The following is a 17813-nucleotide window of genomic DNA, read 5'->3' on the forward strand; positions in this document are numbered from 1 at the left end:
AGCAATTGAGCTGAATGGCCAGTGTCTGTACTGTTCACTCAATGTAATTTGATGAGCACCTGCCAGAAAATACCTCATCACAAACTCCCTGGTTATCCTTAACACCGTGAATAACTCAATATGGATATAATACAATGGTGGGCACCAACATGAATCCAGTAACTAGTTCAGGGATGATTAGACATAGACATAGACATCTCTGAGATACTCAGGTCACTCGGGTTTGGTTTAGAACATAGAACATGGAAAAGTACAGCACAGAACAGGCCCTTTGGCCCACGATGTTGTGCCGAGGTTGAATCCTAATGTAAAATATAGTAACTTAACCGACCCACCCCTCAACCCTCTGCTCTCCATGTGCATGTCCAGCAGACCCTTAATTGTCCCTAATGACTCTGCTTCCACCACCACTGCTGGCAACGCACTCCATACATTCACAACTCTCTGCGTAAAGTTGACGTCTCCATACATTCACAACTCTCTGACGTCTCCTTTATACCTTTCCCCTAGTATCTTAAAACTATGACCCCTCGTACCCGTCAAACCTGCCCTGGAGAAGAGTCTATTATAAAGAGACTTTAAATAATCTATAAATAATAGCCTATAAATAGACTTTGTTTATAAACAGAGCTTCCTGTGTCTTGTGAAATCTGCAAGGTAATCACAGAAGGTTCCATCATTTGTCCATTTATCATCAGTTGCCTCTATTGGGTGAGCCCATAAACATACTATTTCTGTTGCTTTATACAACTGAAAACCTTCCTGAAAATGATGCTCTATTTTCCATTGATCTGCCAAAACTGCTCTTGGAATGTTAGAGGAATATGCCCCTCAGAGTCACAATCCAATATAACTCTGCCAATTGGCTTCAGGCTTCTCTCCATATACTGTCCCACATGGTGTCAAAATGAGGAGTTACAGAATGTTTTACATTAGTGTCAATTTTCCTGTCATTTCCAGTCTGACCCTTTCTGAATTTGCCCTTGAGAAGGAGGTTAAAGGTCCATCAGCAATTACATCATTGATGAGTTGTTAATTCTGATTGGTTCCTGAGTTCCAAAATGTCATCCGGCTCTGATTCAAATCTGATTGGACGTGGCAGCTGATCAATTGATTAAAGAGTGATTGGTCATACTGATGATGTCATTGAATTACAGCTTAATTACTGGGGTATAAAGTCGATGGGAGAGGGAATTTGAGTATAGTTGGTGTGTGTTGGTGGTAGTTTGGTGAAGGCTTTATTGGTAAAATGGCTTCCCAGGTTTGTCAAAACTATCACCAGGATTGTGAAGCTGCTGTTAACAAGCAGATTAGCCTGGAGCTCACTGCCTCCTATCTCTATCAGTCTTTGGTGAGTGTTGGTTTGGTTTAAAGTGACATCTATTTGTGAAACTGGAATGCTCCAAGTAGCTGGACTGTTCTTTATCTCCTGCCCCTTGTGGTGAAATGGTTAAGGGAAAACCTCCTTTGACCATGAGTCCATCAGGAAGTAGTCAATATATGCTGTCCTTGGAGGGGGGGGCGTGGTGGAAGGTGGATCCTGTGATGTGGTTCCCTGAGCAGTCTATTCATGTCATTTGATGGAATGACTCCTCATGAGAACTTTCCAACCAGCACCAAGATATGGCTTGGCTGTTGATGATAAGGATAATGCCTGAGATCTTTCATGTGCCTGGTGTGTCTGAGTGCTGCTTCTGAAGCAGCTGAGGGGTCTCTACAGACTCTCATCTTCTGAAATGTACCTTTTCAAAAGAAGCATAGGGAAATGCTTGTGGTTTGTTTAATTATAGTCAGCTCCGATGTCTGTTTCATAAGCTACTGTAGAGAGCTGAACTCCTAGTGACTATGTATAGGAAGGTTATGAATAAAATACTATAACTTATAAGGCACCTGTTCATGAAGGAAATTCCACTTCCTTATGGAGAAAGGTTTGTGATTTTGTGATGGATGGAGTGGTTTCCTTCTGTGCTGATGTTCACCTCCTTAACACTCCCATTTTTTGCCCATTACACCCATTTTGGTCTAATAGACAATATTATATTGGTTTCTTCTAGTTGATTACTTGTCCTAAGTAGTAACACAAGCTTAAATTGTTAACTGTACCTTCATTGGGCTGTGGGATAGATAATTGATCAGAGCTGTAAATTTTCTCTGGGTTAATCATAACATTCATTGTCTGGACACAATTTGGGCTCGTTGCCTTTCCCAGGGAAATGGTTAATGGAGCGACTCAGTACAGTGAGGAGAGTTGGGTTTGGTGAATGGTGACATCTAGTGGATTAGTGTTGGCACTCTAAAGCTGTGCCTTTGGGACCAAAACTTCACTTTGCCATGAAAGCTATCATTTCTGCAAGTTCTGTATTGGATTTCAGTTCATCTACCCAATGGTTAACCTTCCACTGAACAGGACATTAGGTGAGAGACTGTTCAATCTACCTGAGGAAATAGAAAAGATTTCCTGCTGAACGTGGTCTGATCAGAGCAGCTGGGAAAGGGCTGGTTCTGGCTTTGAGATGTACAATTGGACCCAGTGAAGTGTTAATGGGATGGGAATTCTTCTTTCAGATGTCGTACTTTGACCGGGATGATGTTGCCCTGCACCATTTCTCCCAGTTCTTCAAAGCTCAGTCCCAGGAGAAGCAGGAACATGCAGAGAAGCTGCTGAAATTCCAGAATCAGCGTGGAGGCAGAGTCCTCCTCCAGGATGTGAAGGTGGGAATTTGGGGGGGTGGGATTTGTATGGTTGGAGAGAAAATGGCTCTCAATGTGGCTTCAAGTCAGTGGCAGGGTTTTCACCTCCTGAAAGAGGAGCTTTGCCTGTCTGATCTCTCTATACTTGAAGATTATTCACAGAATAATGTACCCTAACTTACAGGGGGATATTTATGCTATCTCATAATCTTACTGATCAGTAAGATCATTCCCTGAACATCTAGTTTCAGAGTACAAGTGGGCAAGGTGACCTCCAATATCTGGTAATTCTTCTGCCCTGATCCTTAACTGTCCTTTGTTTCCATGTTTCAGAAGCCAGAGAGGGATGAGTGGGGTAACGGTCTTCAGGCAATGCAGGTTGCCCTGGATCTGGAGAAGAATGTGAACCAGAGTTTGCTGGATCTACACCAACTCGCCACTGCCCAGACTGACCCTCATGTAAGCTTTGTCAACTCTTCATTCTCATCACTGCCTGACCCTCAGGGCAATACTTCAACATCCCTGGAAGCAGGAATCCTGACTGTACAACATTCAGGACTCCTTAATGTTGATACAACTGACCTTTCATCCATCTCAAACGAACTGCAACAAACACAAACTGCTGATGAAACTGATTAGATCTGGCAGTGTCTTTGAGGAAATTGGGTAACCCTTCAGTTACCTATGAACTCTCATGGGACCTGAGACAGGAATCTTTGTATTGTTTCACAGATGCTGTCAGATCGACTGAATTTCTCGAGTCCAATGCATTGAAAATACTAGAATGAAATAGAACATTGCCATGAGCCAGTGTTCTAGACTGGAGATCCACTCCAGGGGGAACAACTGGTGCAGGGTCCACTGTGTCCCTATGAGCTCACCAATGAGCATTGGAGGAATTGCTGTTTGAGCATGGATATACCCTCTGGAATCTGGCCAATGTTTATCCTGTGCTTGCAAATTGCCCAGGTCACTGTGGAATCTTGCAGTGTATGCTGACTACTGCATCTAGCGTCTGTGAACCTAATGTGGTGAATTGTATATCGCCACCCACTGAATGTTGTTCTCTATTTAACACCCTCTCATCCCCAGTGAAACCTTTAACTGGTCAGTGAGTTAACTTGGGAGAAATCTCCCCGCCACACAATGGCTTTATTGTTAAATGAGGCAATAAACAGCCTGAATGTTGGAGAATGAGCTGGATAGGAACTGATCACCCTACATTCTGACTACTTTAATATCTGTCTGACTGTCTGCCTTCCTTCCAGCTGTGTGACTTCGTGGAGACCCACTATTTGGATGAGGAGGTTGAGATCATCAAGCGACTTGGGGACTACATCACCAACCTGAAGCGTCTGGGAGCCCCTGAGAATGGGCTGGGAGAGTACCTGTTTGACAGGCTCTCACTGGAGGACAGCAGTTAGTGGGTCCTTGGGCAAAGACTGCAGTCAGTTTTTGTATCCAACTCCTTGAGAGTTTTTTCAGAAAGCAGGAACCTGTACTGAAGAAATGAATGGGAAATAAAGATCACTTGATCTCTCCTACTCTGGTCTCATCAGTGGCTTTAATTTTCAGTTCATATCTTTGGGTGGTCTGGAATCTGTTCCAAAATCTCTAGTCTATATACAATACCAATAGTGATTACACTGGAGCTGTTAATATAGGGGTTTCTGTGCTTTTATTCTAGTCCTTGGAGTTTTGTATAAGACATAGGAGTGGAAGTAAGGATATTCAGCCCATCAAGTCCACTCTGCCATTCAATCATGGCTGATGGGCATTTCAGCTCTACTTATCCGCATTCTTCCCGTAGCCCTTAATTCCGTGAGAGAATAAGAATCTATCAATCTATGCCTTGAAGACATTTAGCATCTTCTGCACTCGGCAGCAATGAATTCCACAGGCCCACCACACTCTGGCTGAAGAAATGTCTCTGCATTTCTGTTCTGAATTGACCCCCTCTAATTCTAAGGCTCTGTCCACTGGTCCTAGTCTCTTCACCTAATGGAAACAATTTCCTAGCGTCCACCCTTTCCAAGCCATGTATTATCTTGTATGTCTCTGTCTCCCCTTCATCTTCTAAACTCCACTGAATACATTCCCAGGATCCTCAGCCGTTCCTCATATGTTAGACCATACATTCCAGGGATCATCTGTGTGAATCTCTGCTGGACACGCTTCAGTGCTAGTATGTCCTTCCTGAGGTGTGGGGGCCAAAACTGGACACACTACTCCAAATGGGACCTACCCAGATCTTTATAAAGTCTCATTTCACAATGGTGCTTTTATATTCCAACCCTCTTGAGATAAGTGACAACATTGCATTCGCTTTGTTAATCACGGACTCAACCTGCATGTTGACATTTAGAGAAATCTCGACCAGCACTCCCAGATCCCTTCGTACTTTGGCTTTATGAATTTTTCTCACTGTTACAAAAAGTAGTCTATGCTTTTATTCTTTTTTTCCAAAAGTGCAAGACCTCGCATTTGTTCACATTGAATTCCATCAGCCATTTCCTGGACCACTCTCTCAAACTGTCCAGATCCTTCTGTAGCCTCCCCACTTCCTCAGTACTACCTGCCTATCCACCTAACTTTGTATCATCTGCAAACGTTACTAGATGCCTCCAAGTCCCTTCATCCAGATCATTAATATATAATGTGAAGTGCTGTGATCCCCAACACTGAACCCTGCGGGACACTGCTCGTCACCGGTTGCCATTCCGAAAAAGAACCTTTTATCCCAACTCTCTGCCTTCTGTCAGTCAATCCTCAATCCATCCCAGTAGCTCACCTTGCTCAGCAGCCTCCCATGTGGCACCTTATCAAAGGCCTTTTGGAAGTCCAGATAGACCACATCCATTGGGTTTCCCTTCGTTTAACCTACTAGTCACCTCTTCAAACAATTCCAACAGGTTTGTCAGGCATAACCTCCCCTTACTAAATCCATGTTGACTTGTTCTAATCAGACTCTGTTCTTCCAAGAATTTAGAAACCTCCTCCTTAATGATGGATTCTAGAATTTTACCAACAACTGAGGTTAGGCTAATTGGCCTATAATTTTCCATCTTTTGTCTTGATCCTTTCTTGAATAAGGGCATGTAGCCCTTACACCGGCCATGCTCATGGAAGATTCTGCAGTTTTAATCTGACATTGCCCTCAGCACTGGGGAGGTCAGGTGGTAAAAAGGAGCCTGTATTTTGTATTACAGGACACAATGAACTGTTCCCACACATCATAATCTGTCCCTGTTGCCCATTTTGATGTAGGAATAGGCTTTTTCAAGCATTCTCTTGGATGAAAGAGATTACACTCACCTGTTGTGTGACAATATCCCAATCCAATCTTGTCCCTGATGTCCTCTGTACTCCATCCTCTGAGGAAGAGGTCAGTGCTGTATTTGCAGCAAACAATCGTTCTCAATATGATTCTGAAATAGGGGAGGGAGGGAAGGCTCTGTCGGGATCCTTACAAGCAGCTGTAGCCTGTTGTGATTTGAATATGCAACAGGGTTACTGAACTGAGCCCAGGAAGTGAGCTTGCCCTTTGCAGGGCAGGGCTGGTATGGATAGACCACTCAACCCTCTCTCTGACTATTGTGGGCAATTCTGCACTCCTTACCCTAGGAAAGGTATTGTGAAAACCAAAAGAGTTCTGGAGAAGATTTGAAGATGTTGGAGGACTTGAGCTCTGAGGAGAGGCTGACCAGGTTGGGGCTGCTTCAGAGAGGCTTATTAAACCAGAAGTAGTGAGAATAATCAGGTTGTTTTTCACAGGGTGGGAAAGTTCAGAACTAGAGGGTCTAGGTGTAGGGTGAGGGGGGAAAGATTTGAAATGGGCCCATGGGGCAATGTCTTATCACAGATCGGTGTATGGAATGAGTTGCCAGAGGAACTGGAGGCTGGTACAACTACAACATTTAAAAGGCATCTGACTAGGTACATGAATCGGAAGGGATGTGGGCCAAGTGCTGGTAAATGGGACTGGATTTATTCTGGGTTAGTGGTGCTGGAAGAGCACAGAAGTTCAGGCAGCATCCAATGTGCAGTAAAATTGACGTTTTGGACAAAAGCCCTTCATCAGGAATACAGGCAGAATGCCTGAAGGGTGGAGAGATAAATGAGGAGGGTGGGGGTGGGGAGAAAGTAGCATAGAGTACAATAGATGAGTATGGGTGGGGGTGGAGGTGATAGGTCAGGGAGGAGGGTGGCATGGATAGGTAGAAAAGAAGATAGGCAGGTAGGATAAGTCATGGGGACGGTGTTGAGCTGGAAGTCTGGAACTAGGGTGAGGTAGGGGAAGGAAACTGTTGAAGTCCACATTGATGCCCTGGGGTTGAAGTGTTCCGAGGCGGAAGATGAAACATTATTCCTCCAGGCGTCTGGTGGTGAGGGAGCAGCGGTGAAGGAGGCCCAGGAACTCCATGTCCTCGGCAGAGTGGAAGGGGGAGTTGAAATGTTGGGCCACGGGGTGATGTGGTTGATTGGTGTGTGTGTGTGTGTGTGTGTGTGTGTGTCCCGGGGATGTTCCCTAAAGCGCTCTGCTGGGACGCATCCAGTCTCCCCAATGCAGAGGAGACCGCATCGGGAGCAACGGATACAATAAATGATATTAGTGGATATGCAGGTAAAACTTTGATGAATGTGGAAGGCTCCTTTAGGGTCTTGCATAGAGGTGAGGGAGGAGGTGTGGGTGCAGGTTTTACAATTAATCAGGCTCTCTGGTCAGCATAGACAAGTTGGAGCAAATAGTTTGTTTCTGTCCTGTATGACCCTCACAATGCCAGCATTCTATAAATCCTGCATAAAACACCTATGGCTAATAATAGTGATTAGAGTTACTCAAATCCTCATCTGTTCAACGAGCAGTTCCTCCTCATCTCGCTCGAACTCAGGAATCCTTCCCAGCGCATTGGGACGATTATTTCTTTCACTACTACTACCACTTTCACTCAACAGCCACGTGTTCTGCCAAATAGTTATCACTTATCCATTCCTGGGCTGTACCTACAGCCGATCTTACATTTTACACCTGATGTACCCCACCAGCTCATAGCCGCCACTGAGAACAAGTCACAGTAAATGGTTTGAAACAATTAAAACTTTCACCTTTGCCCAGACGATGCTGAGTCGTCTGACTGTCCTGAATTGGACCCAATGCTCCATTAGTGACTGGTCTGCCAGTAAAAGTTAAGTTCCCTTTGAATAAAATCTTCCTTTGTGATGACTGGGGTTGTGGGTTCAAACTTGTGAAAGGAGCTGGCACAGATGATGGGCCGAATGGTCTCCGCTGCAACAGACCAATTGTGTCAATAGAACCTGCAGCCCAAGCACACTGATCCCAGTGGGAGCTTTATTTATATTAAAATACTTTACCTGTTCCACAATCCCATTAGTAGCAATGTACCAGGGAGATGGGGCAATAAGTATTTCTGCCATGTTATTCCAACACCTTCACCCTCCCCCCTCCCCTACCTAGCTCCTGCTCGAGATAGAAGGAAGGGGTTTCCCCACACAGTCTCAGTAACTCCACTGATACCAGAAAGAAGAAATGGTCACAGCAAATTGACCAAAACCATCTATCCATCCCATGTCAGCTCAGATAGAAAATGGTGTCAGCAGTGAGGACTGGCCAATTATAAAACCCAACTCCAAACCCACAGTGCTCTCCTGCTGTATTGACCGTTGACCTTTGACCCTGCCAGTCCCAGCCTGGTAAAGCTCAGTGTAGAATTTCACACCAACAATACTCGAGAAACTGAGTTCAATCAATTTCTGAACTGATCCTGACCCTGGATAAGGTCAGCAGCTGCACTCTACAAAAGATCACAGGCATCTCTTTTCTCCATGTGAGGGAGAGAGAGAATTAGAGTGGGGTTTGAGAGTAACTGCTCCACCAGCCTGAGGAGGCAGGACTTCCATGAATTCCCATGGCAGGGACAGGGGAGTTAGACCCCTGTTGAACTAAACCAGCTTTTCTTCTCCCCCTGCTCCCATTAAAGACGATATTGTCTCAATGTGCACATCAGCACGGAGCAATTGGGCTGAATGGCCAGTGTCTGTGCTGTTCACTCAATGTAATTTGATGAGCACCTGCCAGAAAATACCTCATCACAAACTCCCTGGTTATCCTTAACACCGTGAATAACTCAATATGGATATAATACAATGGTGGGCACCAACATGAATCCAGTAACTAGTTCAGGGATGATTAGACATAGACATAGACATCTCTGAGATACTCAGGTCACTCGGGTTTGGTTTAGAACATAGAACATGGAAAAGTACAGCACAGAACAGGCCCTTTGGCCCACGATGTTGTGCCGAGGTTGAATCCTAATGTAAAATATAGTAACTTAACCTCCCCACCCCTCAACCCACTGCTATCCATGTGCATGTCCAGCAGTCCCTTAATTGTCCCTAATGACTCTGCTTCCACCACCACTGCTGGCAACGCATTCCATACATTCACAACTCTCTGCGTAAAGAACCGACCTCTGACGTCTCCATTATACCTTTCGCCTAGTATCTTAAAACTATGACGCCTCGTACCCGTCAAACCTGCCCTGGAGAAGAGGCTATTATAAAGAGACTTTAAATAATCTATAAATAATAGCCTATAAATAGACTTAGGTTTATAAATAGAGCTTCCTGTGTCTTGTGAAATCTGCAAGGTAATCACAGAAGGTTCCATCATTTGTCCATTTATCATCAGTTGCCTCCATTGGGTGAGCCCATAAACATACTATTTCTGTTGCTTTATACAACTGAAAACCTTCCTGAAAATGATGCTCTATTTTCCATTGATCTGCCAACACTGCTATTGGAATGTTAGGGGGATATGCCCCTCAGAGTCACAATCCAATATAACTCTGCCAATTGGCTTCAGGCTTCTCTTCATATACTGTCCCACATGGTGTCAAAATGAGGAGTTACAGAATGTTTTACATTAGTGTCAATTTTCCTGTCATTTCCAGTTCAGACCCTTTCTGAATTTGCCCTTGAGAAGGAGGTTAAAGGTCCATCAGCAATTCCATCATCAATGAGTTGTTAATTCTGATTTGTTCCTGAGTTCCAAAATGTCATCCGGTGCTGATTCAAATCTGATTGGACGTGGCAACTGATCAATTGATTAACATGAGTGATTGGTCATACTGATGATGTCATTGAATCACAGCTTAATTCCTGGGGTATAAAGTCGATGGGAGAGGGGATTTGAGTATAGTTGGTGTGGGTTTGGTGTGTGTTAGTGGTAGTTTGAAGGTACTATTGGTAAAATGGCTTCCCAGGTTTGTCAAAACTATCACCAGGATTGTGAAGCTGCTGTTAACAAGCAGATTAACCTGGAGCTCACTGCCTCCTATCTCTATCAGTCTTTGGTGAGTGTTGTTTTGGTTTAAAGTGACATCTATTTGTGAAACTGGAATGCTCCAAGTAGCTGGACTGTTCTTTATCTCCTACCCCTTGTGGTGAAATGGTTAAGGAAAAACTCCTTTGACCATGAGTCCATCAGGAAGTAGTCAATATATGCTGTCCTTGGGGAAAGGTGGATCCTGTGATGTGGTTCCCTGAGCAGTCTATCCATGTCATTTGATGGAATGACTCCTCATGAGAACTTTCCAACCAGCACCAAGATATGGCTTGGCTGTTAAGGATAATGCCTGAGATCTTTCATGTGCCTGGTGTGTCTGTTTTTGAAGCAGCTGAGGGGTCTGTACAGACTCTCATCTTCTGAAATGTACCTTTTCAAAAGAAGCATAGGGAAATGCTTGTGGTTGGTTTAATTATGGTCAGCTCCAATGTCTCTTAAGCTACTGTAGAGAGCTGAACTCCTAGTGACTATGTATAGGAAGGTTATGAATTAAAATACTAAACTAAAAAGGTGCCTGTTCATGAAGTAAATTCCACTTCCTTGTGGAGAAAGGTATGTGATTATAGAGTCCTGTTAGATGTGATGGATGGAGTGGTTTCCTTCTGTGCTGATGTTCACCTCAACACTTTTTTACCCATTTCAACCATTTTGGTCTCATAGACAATATTATATTGGTTTCTTCTAGTTGATTACTTGTCCTAAGTAGTAACACAAGCTTGAATTGTTAACTGTACCTTCATTGGGCTGTGGGATAGATAATTGATCAGAGCTGTAAATTTTCTCTGGGTTAATCATAACATTGATTGTCTGGACACAATTTGGGCTTGTTGCCTTTCCCACGGATATGGGTAATGGACTGACTCAGTACAGTGAGGAGAGTTGGGTTTGGTGAATGGTGACATCTAGTGGATTAGTGTTGGCACTCTAAAGCTGTGCCTTTGGGACCCAAACTTCACTTTGCCATGAAAGGTATCATTTCTTCTGCAAGTTCTTTATTGCATTTCAGTTCATCTACCTAATGGTTAACCTTCTAATGTCCTGTTCAGTGGGTGAGACTCTTCAATTTCCTCAGGTAGATTGAACAGATTCCCTGCTGATCAGACCACGTTCAGAGAGCAGCTAGGAAAGGGCTGGTTCTGGCTTTGAGATGTACAATTGGACCCAGTGATGTGTAATGGGATGGGAATTCTTCTTTCAGATGTCGTACTTTGACCGGGATGATGTTGCCCTGCACCATTTCTCCCAGTTCTTCAAAGCTCAGTCCCAGGAGAAGCAGGAACATGCAGAGAAGCTGCTGAAATTCCAGAATCAGCGTGGAGGCAGAGTCCTCCTCCAGGATGTGAAGGTGGGAATTTGGGGGTGGGGGGCAGGGGGTTGTATGGCTGGAGAGAAAATGGCTCTCAATGTGGCTTCAAGTTAGTGGTAGGGTTTTCACCTCCTGAAAGAGGAGCTTTGCCTGTCTGATCTCTCTCTGTACTGGCAAAGATTATGTACAGAATAATGTACCCTAACTTACAGGGGGATGTTTATGCTATCTCATAATCCACCTGATCAGTAAGATCACTCCTTGAACATCTCGTTTCAGAGTACAAGTGGGCACGGTGACCTCCAATATCTGGTAATTCTTCTGCCCTGATCCTTAACTGTCCTTTGTTTCCATGTTTCAGAAGCCAGAGAGGGATGAGTGGAGTAACGGTCTTCAGGCAATGCAGGTTGCCCTGGATCTGGAGAAGAATGTGAACCAGAGTTTGCTGGATCTACACCAACTCGCCACTGCCCAGACTGACCCTCATGTAAGCTTCACCTTCTCATTCTCATCACTGTCTGACCCTCAGGGCCATACTTCAGCGTCCCTGGAATCAGGAATCCTGACTGTACAACATTCAGGACTCCTTGTTGTTGATACAACTGACCTTTCTTCCATCTCAAACAAACTGCTGGTGAAACTGATTAGATCTGGCAGTGTCTTTGAGGAAATTGGGTAACCCTTCAGTTACCTATGAACTCTCATGGGACCTGAGACAGGAATCTTCGTTTTGTTTCACAGATGCTGTCAGATCACTGAATTTCTCGAGTCCAATGCACTTCGTCCTAGTATTTCCATCAAGAGAGCATTGCCATGAGCCAGTGTTCTAGACTGGAGATCCACTCCAGGGGGAACAACTGGTGCAGGGTCCAGTGTGTCCCCATGAGCTCACCAATGAGCATTGGAGGGAATTGCTGTTTGAGCAGGGATATACCCTCTGGAATCTGGCCAGTGTTTATCCTGCGCTTGCAAACTGCCCAGGTCACTGTGGGACCTTGCTGTGTATGCTGACTACTGCATCTAGTGTCTGTGAACCTAATGTGGTGAATTGTATATCACCACCCACTGAATGTTAGTCTCTATTTAACACACTCCCATTCCCAGTGAAATCTTTTAACCGATCAGTGAGTTGACGTGGAAGAAATCTCCCTTCCACACCATGGCTTTATTATTAAATGAGGCATTAAACAGCCTGAATGTTGAAGAATGAGCTGGATCGGAACTGATCATCCTACATTCTGACTACTTTAATGTCTGTCTGTCTGCCTTCCAGCTGTGTGACTTCCTGGAGACTCGCTATTTGGATGAGGAGGTTGAGATCATCAAGCGACTTGGGGACTACATCACCAACCTGAAGCGTCTGGGAGCCCCTGAGAATGGGCTGGGAGAGTACCTGTTTGACAGGCTCTCACTGGAGGACAGCAGTTAGTGGGGCCTTTGACTGCAGTCTTTGCCTGTTTTTGTATCCAACACCTTGAGAGAATTTTTCCAGAAACCAGGAACTTGTACTGAAGAAATGAATGGGAAATAAAGATCACTTGATCTCTCCTACTCTGGTCTAATCAGTGGCTTTAATTTTCAGTTCATATCTTCAGATGGTCTGGAATCTGTTCCAAAATCTCTAGTCTATACAATACCAATAGTGATTACACTGGAGCTGTTAATTTAGGGGTTCTGTGCTTTTATTCTAGTCCTTGGAGTTTATGCATAAGACCTAGGAGTGGAAGTAAGGCCATTCGGCCCATCAAGTCTACTCTGCCTTTCAATCATGGCTGATGGGCATTTGAACTCCACTTGCCCGCGTTCTCCCCATAGCCCTTAATTCCTCGAGACAAGAATCTATCAATCTTGGTCTTGAAGACATTGTGTCCTGCCTCCACTGCACTCTGCAGCAATGAATTCCACACGCCCAGCACTCTCTGGCTGAAGAAATGTCTCTGCATTTGTTCTGAATTTACCCCCTCTAATTCCAAGGCTGTCCACAGTTCCTAGTCTTCTCACCTAACGGAAACAATTTCCTAGCGGCCGCCCTTTCCAATGCCATGTATTATCTTGTATGTCTCTGTCTCCCCTTAATCTTCTAAACTCCACTGAATACAATCCCAGGATCCTCATGTTAGGCCAACCATTCCAGGGATCATCTGTGTGAATCTCCACTAGACACGCTCCTGTGCCAGTATGTCCTTCCTGAGGTGTGGGGGCCAAAACTGGACACACTACTCCAAATGGGGCCTAACCAGAGCTTTATAAAGTCTCAGTAGCACAATGGTGCTTTTATATTCCAACCCTCTTGAGATAAGTGACAACATTGCATTTGCTTTCTTAATCACGGACTCAACCTGCAGGTTGACATTTAGAGATTCCTCGACTAGCACTCCCAGATCCCTTCGTACTTTGGCTTTATGAATTTTTCTCACTGTTTCTAAAAGTAGTCTATGCTTTTATTCTTTTTTTTCCAAAAGTGCAAGACCTCGCATTTGTTCACATTGAATTCCATCAGCCATTTCCTGGACCACTCTCTCAAACTGTCCAGATCCTTCTGTAGCCTCCCCACTTCCTCAGTACTACCTGCCTATCCACCTAACTTTGTATCATCTGCAAACGTTACTAGATGCCTTCAAGTCCCTTCATCCAGATCATTAATATATAATGTGAAGTGCTGTGATCCCCAACACTGAACCCTGCGGGACACTGCTCATCACCGGTTGCCATTCGGAAAAAGAACCTTTTATCCCAACTCTCTGCCTTCTGTCAGACAGTCAATCCATCCCAGTAGCTCACCTTGCTCAGCAGCCTCCCGTGTGGCACCTTTTCAAAGGCCTTTTGGAAGTCTAGATAGACCACATCCACTGGGTTTCCCCGGTCTAACCTACTTGTCACCTCCTCAAAGAATTCCAACAGCTTTGTCAGGCATAACCTCCCCTTACGAAATCCATGTTGACTTGTTCTAATCACTCTGCTCTAAGAATTTAGAAGCCTCATCCTTAATGATGGATTCTAGAATTTTACCAACAACTGAGGTTAGGCGAATTGGCCTATAATTTTCCATCTTTTGTCTTGATCCTTTCTTGAACAAGGGCATGTAGCTTTTACACCTGCCATGCTCATGGAAGATTCTGCAGTTTTAATCTAACATTGCCCTCAGCACTGGGAAGGTCAGGTGGTAAAAGGAGCCTGTATTTTGTATTACAGGACACAATGAACTGTTCCCACACATCATAAACTGTCCCTGTTGCCCATTTTGATGTAGGAATAGGCTTTTTCAAGCATTCTCTTGGATGAAAGAGATTACACTCACCTGTTGTGTGACAATATCCCAATCCAATCTTGCCCCTGATGTTCTCTGTACTCCATCCTCTGAGGAAGAGGTCAGTTCTGTATTTGCAGCAAACAATAGTTCTCAATATGATTCTGAATTGGGGGAGGGAGGGAAGGCTCTGTCCGGACCCTTAGAAGCAGCTGTAGCCTGTTTTGTATTGAGTATGCAACAGGGTTACTGAACTGAGCCCAGGAAGTGAGCTTGCCCTTTGCAGGGCAAGGCTGGTATGGATAGAGCACTCAACCCTCTCTCTGACTATTGTGGGCAATTCTGCACTCCTTACCCTAGGAAAGGTATCGTGGAAACCAAAAGAGTTCAGGAAAATATTTGAAGATGTTGGAGGACTTGATCTCTGAGGAGAGGATGACCAGGTTGGGGCTGCTTTAGAGAAGCGTATTATACCAGAAGTGGTGTGAATAATCCAGGTAGTTTTTCACAGGGTGGGAAAGTTCAGAACTAGAGGGTCTAGGTGTAGGGTGAGAGGGGGAAAGATTTGAAAGGGGCCCATGGGGCAACTTCTTACCACAGATCGGTGTATGGAATGAGATGCCAGAGGAAGTGGAGGCTGGTACAACTACAACATTTAAAAGGCATCTGACTAGGTACGTGAATAGGAAGGGATGTGTGCCAAGTGCTGGTAAATGGGACTGGATTTATTCTGGGTTAGTGGTGCTGGAAGAGCACAGCAGTTCAGGGAGCATCCAATGTGAAGTAAAATTGACGTTTTGCACAAAAGCCCTTCATCAGGCATTCTGCCTGTTCTCCTGAAGGGTGGAGAGATAAATGAGGAGGGTGGGGAGAAAGTAGCATAGAGTCCAATAGATGAGTAGGGGTGGGGATGGACGTGATAGGTCAGGGAGGAGAGGGAGTGGATAGGTGGAAAAGAGGCAGGTAGGACAAGTCATGGGGACAGTGCTGAGCTGGAAGTTTGGAACTAGGGTGAGGTGCGGGAAGGGGAAATGAGGAAACTGTTGAAGTCCACATTGATGCTCTGGGGTTGAAGTGTTCAGAGACGGAAGTTGAGACGTTCTTCCTCCAGGCATCTGGTGGTGAGGGAGCGGCGGTGAAGGAGGCCCAGGACCTCCATGTCCTCGGCAGAGTGGGAGGGGGAGTTGAAATGTTGGGTCACGGGGCGGTGTGGTTGATTGTGAGCATGTCCTGGAGATGTTCCTTAAAGCGCTCTGCAAGAGGCGTCCAGTCTCCCCAATGTAGAGGAGACCGCATTGGGAGCAACGGATACAATAAATGATATTAGTGGATGTGCAGGTAAAACTTTTGATGGATGTGGAAGGCTCCTTTAGGGTCTTGATGGAGGTGTGGGTGCAGGTTTTACAATTAATCAGGCTCTCTGGTCAGCACAGACAAGTCGGAGCAAATAGTTTGTTTCTGTCCTGTATTACTCTATCACAATGCCAGCATTCTATAGATCCTGAATAAAACACCTATGGCTAATAATAGTGACTAGAGTTACTCAAATCCTCATCTGTTCAACAGGCAGTTCCTCCTCATCCTGCTTGAACTCAGGAATCCTTCCCAGCGCATTGGGACGATTATTTCTTTCACTACTACTACCACTTTCACTCAACAGCCACATGTTCTGCCAAATAGTTATCACTTATCTATTCCTGGGCTGTACCTACAGCCTATCTTGCATTTTACACCTGCTATACCCCACCAGCTCATAGACGCCACTGAGAGCAAGTCACAGTAAATGGTTTGAAACAATTAAAATTTTCACCTTTGCCCGGACGATGCTGAGTCGTCTGACTGTCCTGAATTGGACCCAATGCTCCATTACTGACTGGTCTGCCAGTAAAAGTTAAGTTCCCTTAGAATAAAATCTTCCTTTGTGATGGCTGGGATTGTGGTTCAAACTTGTGAAAGCAGCTGGCACAGATGATGGGCCGAATGGTCTCCTCTGCAACAGACCAATTGTGTCAATAGAACCTGCAGCCCAAGCACACTGATCCCAGTGGGAGCTTTATTTATATTAAAATACTTTACCTGTTCCACAATCCCATTAGGAGCAATGTACCAGGGAGATGGGGCAATAAGTATTTCTGCCATGTTATTCCAACACCTTCACCCTCCCCCCTCCCCTACATAGCTCCTGCTCGAGGTAGAAGGACAGGGTTCCCCCACACAGTCTCAGTAACTCCACTGATACCAGAAAGAAGAAATGGTCACAGCAAATTGACCAAAACCATCTATCCATCCCATGTCAGCTCAGATAGAAGATGGTGTCAGCAGTGAGGACTGGCCAATTATAAAACCCAACTCCAAAGCTGCACTCCACTCCTGCTGTACTGACCTTTGACCCTGCCAGTCCCAGCCTGGTAAAGCTCAGTGTATAATTTCACACCAACAATATTCCCAGGTAGCCCCCCATCTAACTGAACCAGCCCATCTCCCCTCTTCTTCCTGCCCCCTCCCATTAGAGACGATATTGTCTCAATGTGCACATCAGCACGGAGCAATTGGGCTGAATGGACAGTGTCTGTACTGTTCACTCAATGTAATTTGATGAGCACCTGCCAGAAAATACCTCATCACAAACTCCCTGGTTATCCTTAACACCATGAATAACTCAATATGGATATAATACAATGGTGGGCACCAACATGAATCCAGTAACTAGTTCAGGGATGATTAGACATAAACATAGACATCTCTGAGATACTCGGGTCACTCGGGTTTGGTTTAGAACATAGAACATGGAAAAGTAAAGCACAGAACAGGCCCTTTGGCCCACGATGTTGTGCCGAGGTTGAATCCTAATGTAAAATATAGTACCTTAACCTCCCCACCCCTCAACCCTCTGCTCTCCATGTGCATGTCCAGCAGTCCCTTAATTGTCCCTAATGACTCTGCTTCCACCACCACTGCTGGCAACGCATTCCATACATACACAACTCTCTGCGTAAAGAACCGACCTCTGACGTCTCCATTATACCTTTCCCCTAGTATCTTAAAACTATGACGCCTCGTACCCGTCAAACCTGCCCTGGAGAAGAGTCTATTATAAAGAGACTTTAAATAATCTATAAATAATAGCCTATAAATAGACTTAGGTTTATAAATAGAGCTTCCTGTGTCTTGTGAAATCTGCAAGGTAATCACAGAAGGTT

General features: G+C 44.8%; 2 protein-coding genes across 2 annotated transcripts; both read left to right on the forward strand.

The window, feature by feature from the left end:
- Positions 1-1249: 1249 nt before the first annotated feature.
- On the forward strand, positions 1250-4115 carry LOC140489062 (ferritin, middle subunit-like). Its single transcript, XM_072588300.1, has 4 exons — positions 1250-1351; positions 2566-2712; positions 3025-3150; positions 3960-4115. Exons 1-4 carry the CDS (start codon positions 1250-1252, stop codon positions 4113-4115), a joined length of 531 nt encoding a protein of 176 aa, XP_072444401.1.
- A 5850-nt stretch (positions 4116-9965) lies between these two features.
- On the forward strand, positions 9966-12795 carry LOC140489063 (ferritin, middle subunit-like). The gene is made up of 4 exons (XM_072588301.1): positions 9966-10067; positions 11259-11405; positions 11728-11853; positions 12679-12795. Exons 1-4 carry the CDS (start codon positions 9966-9968, stop codon positions 12793-12795), a joined length of 492 nt encoding a protein of 163 aa, XP_072444402.1.
- Positions 12796-17813: the final 5018 nt, after the last annotated feature.

The sequence above is a fragment of the Chiloscyllium punctatum genome, chromosome 18 (assembly GCF_047496795.1).
Source record: "Chiloscyllium punctatum isolate Juve2018m chromosome 18, sChiPun1.3, whole genome shotgun sequence".
Taxonomy (NCBI): Eukaryota; Metazoa; Chordata; class Chondrichthyes; order Orectolobiformes; family Hemiscylliidae; genus Chiloscyllium; species Chiloscyllium punctatum.

Excerpts from the sequence above, each read along its gene's own strand:
- LOC140489063 (XM_072588301.1), top strand. The coding sequence starts at position 9,966 with ATGGCTTCCCAGGTTTGTCAAAACTATCACCAGGATTGTGAAGCTGCT. Across the intron at positions 10,068-11,258 it reads CCTATCTCTATCAGTCTTTG|ATGTCGTACTTTGACCGGGA; the intron begins GTGAGTGTTGTT and ends TTCTTCTTTCAG. Across the intron at positions 11,406-11,727 it reads TCCTCCTCCAGGATGTGAAG|AAGCCAGAGAGGGATGAGTG; the intron begins GTGGGAATTTGG and ends TCCATGTTTCAG.
- LOC140489062 (XM_072588300.1), top strand. The coding sequence starts at position 1,250 with ATGGCTTCCCAGGTTTGTCAAAACTATCACCAGGATTGTGAAGCTGCT. Across the intron at positions 2,713-3,024 it reads TCCTCCTCCAGGATGTGAAG|AAGCCAGAGAGGGATGAGTG; the intron begins GTGGGAATTTGG and ends TCCATGTTTCAG. Across the intron at positions 3,151-3,959 it reads CTGCCCAGACTGACCCTCAT|CTGTGTGACTTCGTGGAGAC; the intron begins GTAAGCTTTGTC and ends CCTTCCTTCCAG.